Source organism: Onychostoma macrolepis, chromosome 02 (assembly GCF_012432095.1).
Source record: "Onychostoma macrolepis isolate SWU-2019 chromosome 02, ASM1243209v1, whole genome shotgun sequence".
Lineage (NCBI taxonomy): Eukaryota > Metazoa > Chordata > Actinopteri > Cypriniformes > Cyprinidae > Onychostoma > Onychostoma macrolepis.
This window is the reverse complement of record NC_081156.1, coordinates 28569680-28581498: the sequence shown is the minus strand read 5'-3', so window position 1 is coordinate 28581498 and position 11819 is coordinate 28569680. Positions and strand designations below refer to the sequence as shown.

Genomic DNA, 11819 nt, shown 5'->3' with positions numbered 1-11819 from the left:
CACCCGACAGAGTAATAAATGAATAAATACATAAATAAAAGTGGTTTTGTGATTTACAAATTGTATAAATATATCAGCCTTAAAATACGTGATAAATGTTCCCAAAATTTAGAATGACATGAATTTCTTCTGGTTTGCTAATTTTGTATATCAAAAAGACAGACACAGATCACTTTCATCAAATGCATTGTAATAGATTTTAATAGCAATTTGTATAAAACAAGCAGAGCTGAGCAATTTCATATTATGGATACATTGTATATAAATTCAGTATTTCTTAGTATATTTTGATTATTATGATTTACATGTGAATGTGATTAACACAATTTTATCTTTTTTATATTAATATAAATCCTTTATTGAAAACAAATTGAGATGTCATAGAGAAATCTTTGATTAACCACACATGCTATGTTTATTAGAACAATGTGTTAATTGTCATGCATATCAGGATATTGGCAGCAGATTGTTACAAATGTTAGTTCATATGTGTTATATATTTTAAAAGAGCACAGTGAAAATAATTAGAATTCAGGTTGAAGATCAAGATTCTGTGTGCCACAATCTGATGGTAATATTGTGGCTCTTCAGCGCCCTACCAGGGTTTAGTTTTTGCTAAAACTTTGTCAGAATATTTGTCCAGCAGGAAGCGGATTTGAACGCCAGGAGCAATGACCAATTTTGACTTATACTGGTAGATATCATAATCCTTTGTGCTCTTGGCTTCGATCTTTTCAAACTTCACAGCATATTGATAGGTGGAATAGTCACCATTTCCATCTTCTGAACTTTTGTAAAACCCAACCCATGAATAGTAGAAGGCATCTTCCCATTCACAGAAAGTGTTTTTGATGTACAGCTTAGCACAAGCTTTACCATCCTCAGTAAAGAGCTGAAGACTAGCATCAAAATCTGATATTGCAGTAGGGAACTCTTTGTTGGCATCATAAAACTCTGGTCCATAAAAGTATTCTGGCTCAGACCAGGGTAATGGCAGTTCAGGCTTATGACCAGGAATAGATTTGCAGATTTTTGATGGTGATATCGTCATTTCTTTATCATCCTCCCAGGAGCTAGTATGTGCTAAAATATTGTTATAATTTTTCTTCATCAGCAAGCGGATTTGCACGCCAGGAGCAATGGCCATATTTGACTTGTACTGATAAATTTCATACTTCTTTGTGTTATGACCTTGAACTTCTTCAAAGTTCACAGCATACTGATAGGTGAAATAGTCATTATGTTCATGTTGCGAACTTTTGTAGAACCCCACCCATGAGTAGTAAAGAACATCTTTCCAGTTGCTGAAGGTTTTCTTGATGTAGAGTCGAGCGCAGGCTTTTCCGTCTACAGTGTGGAGCTGCAGACTAGCGTCAAACCCCTTTATTCTTGTGGGGATCACTCTATTAGCTCCATCAAACTCTGGTCCATACCAAGTGACTAGTTTACCAAAAGAATTGAAAAGTTGCAGTCGGGGTTGGAGACCAGCATTCAGTGAGACAGAAGTCTCTAAATCCCCAGAAAAGTCATAAAGAGTGAACTTTTTATTTCTATCACTGGAATGAGAGTTTTGCCAAGTATCAATGTGTACGTTAACGTATCTTTTTTTTCTCATTATGTCAGCAGGCATCTTCCATGTGAGTTTTGCAGAACCTTGTTTCGTTGCTTTTATCACTAGTTTTATTCCCTCAAATGTATTACATTTGGAATTGAGTGAGCGTTTCTTTCGATGGATGATGGGTATACAGTCAATGCTGTTATATCCTATTTGTTTCAAAAACTGGCTGCATCTCTCATCTTCCATGTCTTCTGTATATTGTGATATTTTGTAAGTGTAATATATTTTGTTTGGTTTTTCATGTAATTTGCAATCAAGAGTGTGTCTGATCAATAAAATCAGTGCAGAATCAATTTCATATGTCTCAGATGGATTAAAGTCATTCTTGCCTTGGTTCTGTGTTGTAATGAACACCTTAAACATCCTGTTTGGCCTGTTTTCATCCACAGAGACAATGAGCCTGTCCATGTTTCTTTCTGGCACATTGGTGTTCTTATAATACCTCCGCACATAGGATGGCAATGCATTGGCTGCAGGATAACTTAGATTGCCAACCGAATAGTAGCTCTGTCTCAATGAGCTCAATGAGGGGAGAACACCCTCTCTATTTTCATACAGTTGGAATCCAAAATCTCCTCTATGAGGATCAAAATTCGAATCAAGCATAAGACTATTGTTTTCATCGACATCCAGGACTTTTTGTGCAAACCAGAACAATAACTGGAGTCCATGATGTGGAGGAGAATTGCCATAATCAGCATTTTTCAGGTTGTCAATATCGTTAAGTTTTCTCAAAGAAGAGGCATGCGCTGAGTAGAGGCTGAAGAGCAGGAAGTAGAGTCTCGTGGCACCCATGGCAAAAACCTTCAACAAACAAAACTCTGTTAATCAAACATATAAGTTGTACATAGAATTGAATAATAAGCTGGCAATTTAATGATGGAAAAATGTTTAATTTAAGATTTTAATATTAATATTTTTAAAAACTGAACAGAAAAAATATCTGCTATTTTAATGATTATACTAAACAATATATAGATCTTTATTATGGTAGTACATTTTTGTGGAGTTTTTGTGGCGTACCAGTGGACTGTCACTTTTAAAAAATAGAGTAGTGCTTTAAAAGTGCAACGGAGCCGCTCAGTGTATGCTTTTTGGGAAAGTAGTGGCTGCTTACAGTTTTATCATTCAAAAAATTACACACATAACATTTAACTTAAATTAATTTTAAAGTCCCCCTAAAATCAATCATTGTATCCCTTAAAACTCACAGCAGTAAATAAAATGTGCAACACTCGACTTTTTGCAAGATCTCACAAAATGTGTAACTTTAATAATAATTAGATACTACATATACAGTGTGTACGTAATTATTGTGAAGTAATAATAAATTCATATTTCTTTTACCTCATAAAAAAAAAAAAAAATTCCAGTAAGTTCAGACAGCCAAAACCTAAAAATCTGGCAACTCTGATGCTTATAATTTGGTAACTTAAATAGAAATTTAGGATGTTTTTTTTTTTTAAACACTTTGTTTCTTTGTTGAATCAAGCCCTCTATTTTTTGTGTGTTCAGGTGGCAAACAGAAAAAGTAGCCAAGTCTTGAACCGCTTAGATTTAGGAAACTAAAAAAAAAAAAAAAAAAGCCCAAATTTGTCCAGAAGGATCTTTATGTAAAATATGCTTTTTTTAATGTTATATTTAATATTTCTTTTAATTCAGTAAAAAAATATCATTGCAGTGCAGCCAAAACCTAAAAATTTGGTGACTTTGGTGTCATCTGGTTACATATGATAGTATAAAAATATCAAACATTTCAATGCCACTATTTGGCTGTAGTACTCAATGGCTTTTTGGTAACACTTTACAATAAGGTTCATTAGTTAACTACATTAGTTAACATTAACTAATAATAAACTGCACTTATACAGCGTTTATTAATCTTTGTTAATGTTAATTTCAACATTTACTAATACATTATTAAAATCTTGTTAACATTAGTTAATGCACTGTGAACTAACATGAACTAACAATGAACATCTGTATTTTTATTAACTGTTAGCAAAGATTAGTAAATACAGTAACAAATGTATTGCTCATGGTTAGTTCATGTTAGTTAATACATGAACTAATGTTTAACTAATGAACCTTATTGTAAAGTGTTACCGGCTTTTTTTGTGGGTGTGTGTGTGTCTTGAATGCTCAGATTAAGGAAACTATTTTAAAAAAAACTAAACAAAATGATTTTGCCTAAATTTGTCCTGAAGGATGGATAAGATAAGATAAGATAAGATAAGATAAGATAAGATAAGATAAGATAAGATAAGATAAGATAAGATATGTTTATAGGTAAAATGGGCCAAAAGAGAGATTTAACTCTCTTTTAATTTGAAAATTATTAAATGCCCACGAGAAGGATGCAATACTAATGCAATATTAGAAATTGCAAAAGGTGAGACCACTGGACAGTGAAATATTCACTGGGTTAATAGGGTGACAAAAAAAGGGTACAGAAGAAAAGACATATGCTAACTGCAAAAGAATTAAGAAATAAGGTGAAGAATAGGTGTGAATTAGCATCCATTCTTCAGATCAATCTCAATCACACAATAAAACTAGTTTGAATGCCCAATTGGCTCGTACTATCCTTTCATATGTTAAGGATGATTCCTGATGACAGCGCTGCTCTGTGCATTTGTTGGCTACATAAGCTGGTTTTGAAAGAAAAAATAATTTCCTCGTTCAAAACTGCACTTTAGTATTTTTCAGTTTAAAAGTTTTTACTGCTGACTCGTAAAACAGTCTCTTGTCGCCATCTAATGGCAGAACAATGTAACTAAAATTACCATCACAAACACACACACATGCACACACACACTCTCTCTCACACACACAACATTTAGGTAATGAAAAAGTTCTACACACTTGTGGTCTTCACAGCCACTTAAACTCTTGGGCTAAATATAGAAATACATCATGTAGCCTAAGCAGACTAGTGGTCAAGTGCAAAGACCACACACTGAAAAAATAAGAAGTTAAATTTACTTAATTTTTCTTTTGCAAGTTTTTGCACGCATATTTTTAAAGTAAAATTTAAATAAGGAATTAAGTCAAATCTACTTAAACAAGTTATCTAAAATTAGTAAAAGGAAATAAGTAAATTTAACGTGGCCAGGTAGAGTTTGATGAGTAAATCTACTTAATTATTTTAAGTTTACCCTACAATACTCAAGTACATCTCACTCAGTCACGGTTTGTAAACTTTACTCAAACAACATAGCACTGAAAAAAAAATGCCTATAAAGCATGTGGTTAAGTTACAAGCACGTATGTAAGCAAGTCAACTGCTCGTTATTCATTTTAAGGTAATATGTTGACTCAATATAATTATTAACTGAATGAACACAGAGACCTGAATACTTGGCACATGATACACAATGACGGTGAAAATCAGTGAATAGTGTTTGAGTATGAATGGGTCATTTTGAGTAAAAAATGAACTCCAGATGTCACAAAACAGCAAGTTACTTAACCTAACAACAAAAGCAACCATAAAACAGTGTAAACAGCAAAAAACAAAAATTACCTTATTAATTACTCATGCCCAAGTGCATGATGGGAACAATGGGATCATGATGGTGATATTTAAACAATATTTGTAAAAATAACAAACAATTCCAAGTAAAATATACTTATAAGTTCAAACTTTAAATTCTACAAGCTTAAATTGAGTACTAATATTGAATTTACTCTTTTGTTTAAATTCTTGCCTGAACTAAATTATTTATTATTTGATTTTCTGTAGTATTTTCCTCACCACAAAATCACTTTTATCAGTGATGCGTGGGTAGTTGGACAAGCTCTGTCTTTGGTTTTATGAAGAAAATGCTCAGCAATGGTGTTGATTGATTAATGTGCTGGTTTGTCTTAAAGCATATTAAAAATCGCACATAAACAGAGCTGGGTAGTAACTGATTACGTGTAATCTAGATTACGTAATCAGATTCCAAAAATTAAGTACTTGTAATTAGAGTAAATTACATTTTAAAATACTCGTAATCAGACTACAGTTACTTTTTTATTGATTACATGATAACATATTATTCACACAATAGCAATGCATTATTTATAATTTACTGATTCTCTCTAATTCCTCTTTTTTATCTTTTAAATTTTCCTTTCTAAAATAGTCTACCGCTTATATACACTCAGAAAGTCTTTCAGTTTTGTGGACATTCACACATAGACTTGTCATTAGTCAAGTGGCAACAGAGGATTTGACCACTGGATTTACAAATATCATTTCAGGTTTAAGAAGTGTTTCAACATTGCATCAACTACTGATGAACACATTCATTTTTATTTGAATTATCACTCAGTAGGTTATTTAACCACGTAATATTATGTATTATTGAAAGGCTTTTGTCTTTCAGACTCATTAAAATGCACAAATTCTCGTTTTTTCTCAAACTTTTTGTCATCTGAACTTTGTCAACTTTCACCTAATATATTTACTTTAAAAGACAATATCTCCCTTTGCATTGAACTTTGAGCGTCATAACTTTGCAGATGTTGTTTGTGCTCAAACAGCAACATTGCACACTAACTAAAGTTAAAAAAGTGAAATCAATGACCCCTTTAAGTACCCCTGAGATTTTAAAATAAATATTTTAAGTATCACATTTGCATGTTCATGGTTCTCTGACATTGGTTAATGGTCATGTGGTGCGCAGGTAAACATAAAATATTTCTTCTTTTTTAGTAAGTGAATTATTTTGATTGTTATTTTAAAATGATTTATTTTAACACTACACTTTTATGATTTAATTATATTTTTGCCTTTCATTAAACTCTCAAACCCCCTGCAGGTCCTTTACTAACCCCAGTTTGGGGAAACCTTGATGTAATATAATGTTTAATGCACTTCATGTTGTTAATTACAATGAAAGGAATATATTTTCTCAGTCTTTGTATTTTTACATCATTATGGTACAAGATTAGGCTATCTTGTTTAAATCAATGTGATAAACGAGTTAGGTCAAATGTAATCTAAAAGTAATCTGATTATATGACCTAAAATGTGTAATGTAATGGATTACGTTACTGACTACAATTTTTGTGCTGTAATTTGGAATCAGTAACGGATTACAATTTGTAAGTAAACTACCCAGCTCTGCATATAAACAACATTAAAAACTTAATTTCTACCACAGGGGGTCATTAAATGTCAAGACCACATTAGCACATTCTATCATTGATTGACTTTTGTTTGATGTAAATTTTCTATTTTGTAAAATTAGTACTCCGTAAACTCAGTAAATTCTTGATCATTTTTATCAAAACTGAATGCATTTAAACTCTTTGAAGACATATATAATATTCTACAGACTTAAATTGAAATTCATCTTACCTCAGATTGAAGGTCCTCAGTGGAAGAGCCTCTGCATCCTTCACATCTCTCAGATGATTATTTATACAGTTTGGAGGAGGCTGTACTTTACAGACAGGGTGTGTCTGCAAAGGACAGCATGTAAGACAGTCCTTCAGTTCTAGCCTAATTTTCAACATAATGATCAATTTTCCTCCAATGAAGTTTTCTTTTAAGTGTACTTGTTTGCTATAGAGACAACATATCAGAGAAAAGTTTGAAATATCGGACATGATATGTGAAGAAAGCAAAGAAAACTCAAGGCAACTATCACTTTTACTATCACAATTTTATTTTTGATTGCGTCATTTCTCAAGTAGTTCATCATACTGTAATTTTTTAGTCCACAGAGACAAAATTGCCCGTACAGGACTGCTCATAAGTTCACACATACCTTGCAGAATATACAAAATGTTAATCATTTTAACAAAATAGGAGGAATCATGAAAATTGCATGTTATTTTTTTATTTAGTACTGTGCTAAATAAGTTATTTCACATAGCAGATGTTTACACATCATAGCTTACTCCACAAGACAAAATAATAACTGAATTTATTAAAACGTCTGCACTTAAAAGTTTGCATACCCCTGAATCTTAATATTGTGTGTCATTACTTGGATGATCCATGACTGTTTTTATACCTTGATAGTTGTTCAACTCTCGAAAGTTGATATTACTTTTGAAAAAGAAATATATTCAAAATAATATATTCTGCGAATTGTACTATCAAAGGTAACTATAAGTACTGAGAGATCTTATAATGAAAAAGACAACTGATCTTGTGACGTGCTGTTCATTGTATTATTATTATTTATTTATTTATTTTTCCTTTTTTTAATTGCAAATTGCCTGCTACAAAGAGCCGTGCTTATGGAAGCGGCAGGATTTTGGGTGCATGAGCACCGCTTGCTCTCCGTCTCCGCGATCAAGATCATTAGAGAATCACAGGTAGGGGAGTTTGATCAGGGTTGGAGCTAAACTCTGCAGGAAAGTGGATCTCGTGGGCCAGATCTGAGGATCCCTGCCTTAGAATGTCTTAAAGGGACTTTGTTAAGAATGTTGATAACCAAACAGTTTGTTCCCATTGTATTGTAATACAATGGAATTCAAAGGGTAAAGAAACTAATATGTTTCACAGAAGAAATAAAGTTTAAACAATGTTTAAAATGACATGATCGAGTTAATTAATTTTAAGAATGTCAGTAAACAAACAGTTCCCATTGATTTCCATTATTGTAGTCTAATACAGTTGAAGTCAAAAGGAAAAAGAAATTATATGTTTCACTGAAGAAATAAAAGTCATACAGGTTAAAAATGATATGAGGGTGAGTAAATTAATTTTAAGAATGTTGGTAACCAAGCGGTTTCAGTTCCCAAAATAAAATGGAAGTCAAAGGAAAAAGAAACTATGTTTCACGGAAGAAATATTTTACTTATATCACAGAAGAAATACGTATTTCTTCCGTGAAACATAGTTTCTTTTTCCTTTGACCTCCATTTTATTTTGGGAACTGAAACCGCTTGGTTACCAGGTTTAAAACGACATGAGGGTGACATCAAGCTCCTATGTGTAGGTTCAGTATTTTCACTTTGATGGCAATGAACAGATTATTTTCATTTTCGAAGAAAATTTCGAATGGCACTTAGAGGCTTTTGCATCTGAACTCTTCATATATATATATATATATATATATATATATATATGCACCAAACATATACTACCGAAAGAAAAATATACCATCTGACCCATTTAAAAACATTTAACAATCTTTCAGTGTGGGTATCACACTAATGTGTTGTTAACGTGTTAAATCGTGAATGCTGTGCTAGATACACGCCAACAGCCTCATCTTATTGATCCTCTGGAGGGATCTGGAAATAGGAGCAGGTGTAGTGGAAGACATGACAGTGCTGTGTTCTCAGTGTATGTATGTATGTATGTATGTATATCTATCTATTTATCTATCTATCTATATACTGTATATATATGGTAAAAATTATATATATATATATATATATATAAAGTGAGTGAGTGAGTGACCGTGGCCGGTGGCAAGGTTTCATGGAGGAGGGAGGAGATGGAGCCATCCCCAATCTGTTGAACTCATGTTAGGTGATCACGTCAACCAAATCATATTTAACAAGGAAAAATATAAATCATCACTATCCTTTTGCAATAGGGAAAGATGGATGGTAAAAACAGTGCTTGTAATAAGGGTTCAATTCTGGCTTTACTGTCACAGGGATATAGTATGTGTCAGGTTGGTTCCATCCTTAAAATTTCAAAGATAGCAGTTCATAAGAACAAGGTCAAGCCAGACATTGGGGACAACAAAGCTACAGACCAGCAGAGGGCAGAAATGACTCTCCACTGACCGGGATGAGCTCCAACTCATTCAAATGTCCTTCAACAACTGTAGGATGACATCAGATTACATACAAAAAGAATGGCAAACAGCAGCTGAGTTGAAGTGCACGCAAGGATGTTTGAGAGCTGAAGTTGTGCAAAGCTAGAAAAAAATCCCTTTATCAATGAGAAGCAAAGAAGTTCCAGGCTGAGGTTTGCAAAATACCATACAGATTGGAGTGTAGAGGACTGAAGTAAGGTCATCTTCCCTGATGTGTCCAGTTTTCAGCTTTGCTCAACACCTGGACATGTAATAGTTAGACAGAGACATAGAGAGGCCTACAAGCCACAGTGTCTCGCACCCACTATGAAATTTGGTGGAGGATCAGTGATTATCAGTGATGGGAATAACAGCGTTATTTTCTTCAGTAACGAGTAATCAAACTAATTACTGTTTCCCCCATTACAATGCCGTCATCGTTACTGACAATAAAAATGCGGTGTTACTATAATTGAGCTCATTGAAGCGGTTTTCATCTGGCTGATGATGATTGGCTTAGATGGAGTAAATTTCCATCTTTTGCCAACCAGAGGCAGAGTAGTGCAGGTGTTCACACACAAGCACATGCACACAGTCGCACACACCAACGACCAGGAGGAAGTGAGAGCGATGGCAAGTCCAACGAGTTCAAAGGTAGCTTCTGCAAACTCGTATAAGCACTACTTTTCCCTCGTTGAGGTAAAAGGCAAGAATGTTTATGTAACATGCAGCTTATGCCCAGGAAGAAAGAGTCTCTCCACGTCGGTGGCAAGCAATTATAATCTAAAGAAGCACCTAACATTGTCACACGTCACCACAAAATTAGTGGCTAAGAATGCAGGTGATAACGTGAGCCACGACATCAAAGCAACTAAAATTAAATATTTCTCCACCGACAATTCTTATCACTCAGACAGAATTAAACAAAATAATATCTAGATATATAGTTGAGGGCATGTTGGCGTTGTGGACAGTTGAATCAGATTCTTTCCGGGCTATCATTGTGAAAATACCTGCCTGAGAGGGGCAAAGCCCGCAGTGCAAAAAGACTTCTTCAAAGTACATAGACGTCGAGTATGACAGAATGAATGCCGAACTCAAAAATACCTTTGAACACATAGAATATATCTCTACAACAGCCAATATTTGGACAGCACATACTGTAATAAAGGCTATTTTGACGTCACTACGCAATGGATAAATCCAAACAGCGAGGGAAAGCAGCACTAGCATGCAGAAGATTCAAGGGTCGTCATACTCATGACATGATTGCAATTGAGCTTGAGAACATTCACTCATCCTATGGCATATCCCATAAAATTATAATAACTGTCACGAATAATGGCTCTAAATTTGTCAAGGCCTTCAAAAGATACCAGCCAGTCGAGGAGGAGGACTCTGAGGATGACAAGGATGTGGTGACTTTAAGGACATTAATGATGTATTTCAAAACAGTGGTGATGATGATCACTTTGCCGCCACATCAGAGATGTGCTGCACACAGTTTAAACCTTGTTTCATGTACTGATGTTGAGAAGTGGTTACTGTCAAAACCACAAAAAAAAGCGATATACAGAAGCGCTACCCCAAAATTTACAGGCTTTGTTCAACGGTCCCTGCATTTCTCAGGGAGAAGACAACTGTTTCCATGGTACGCTCCTACCCACACTGGAGACTTTGATTTTCAAGACTTTGGAACTGAAGAATGGCCTGCAAATCCTAGTTGACCTTTCAGAGGCAGTTGTCACGGTAACACCTTTAATTCATTTAAATATCTTTAACCAGTCACTCAAGAATTGCATTTTATTTATTTGGATGTTTGGAAAATTATATTTTTATTTTAGGCTTATCATTTCAGGCAATCAAAACCAAATTTGCAGAGGTGCTGGAAAGCAAGGATGTTGTCTTAGCTGCTGTGACCCTGCCCAAGTTTAAACTACATTTGCTTCGGGCAAGTCTGCTGGCAGAGTGCCAGAAACTTGTCCTAGACCAAGACCAGCAAGCAGTTACCAGCACATCAACACACCACCTTAGCAGAGACTCAGCCATAGAGGATGAGTTCTTTTCCTTTGAGGATGAGGATGACACCTCTTCTACCGCTGAAAGTCAAGTCACAGATTATTTCAAATCAGGAGCACAAGAGATAGACTCTCTAAATGGATTTGCACTGATAAAGAAAATTTCATTCAGATATAATACAGCCACTCCATCCAGTGCCCCAGTAGAGAGACTCTTTAGTCTGGGGAAACTTGTCATCACTCCAAAGAGGAATAGACTGGATTGTTATGGTGGATGAATGTTACTTTGTTCCACTGTTATTTAGATGTGAAATAATGGTTGACATCTTGTAAACTTCTGTAAAAACCCACCCAGTAAAAGCTTCTTTCCAAATATTGAAGGTCTGGTCTTCTTAATAAAGCTGAGCACAAGCTTTACTAACTTCA

At 34.4% G+C, this 11819-nt stretch overlaps 1 protein-coding gene across 1 annotated transcript; it reads right to left on the bottom strand.

The window, feature by feature from the left end:
* Positions 1 to 90: 90 nt before the first annotated feature.
* Positions 91 to 6990, bottom strand: LOC131528897 (uncharacterized). The gene is made up of 2 exons (XM_058758360.1): positions 6969 to 6990; positions 91 to 2422 (listed from the first exon to the last, which is right to left on the bottom strand). Exon 2 carries the CDS (start codon positions 2411 to 2413, stop codon positions 596 to 598), a length of 1818 nt encoding a protein of 605 aa, XP_058614343.1. The 5' UTR covers positions 2414 to 2422; positions 6969 to 6990; the 3' UTR covers positions 91 to 595.
* Positions 6991 to 11819: the final 4829 nt, after the last annotated feature.

Excerpts from the sequence above, each read along its gene's own strand:
- LOC131528897 (XM_058758360.1), bottom strand. The coding sequence starts at position 2,413 with ATGGGTGCCACGAGACTCTACTTCCTGCTCTTCAGCCTCTACTCAGCG.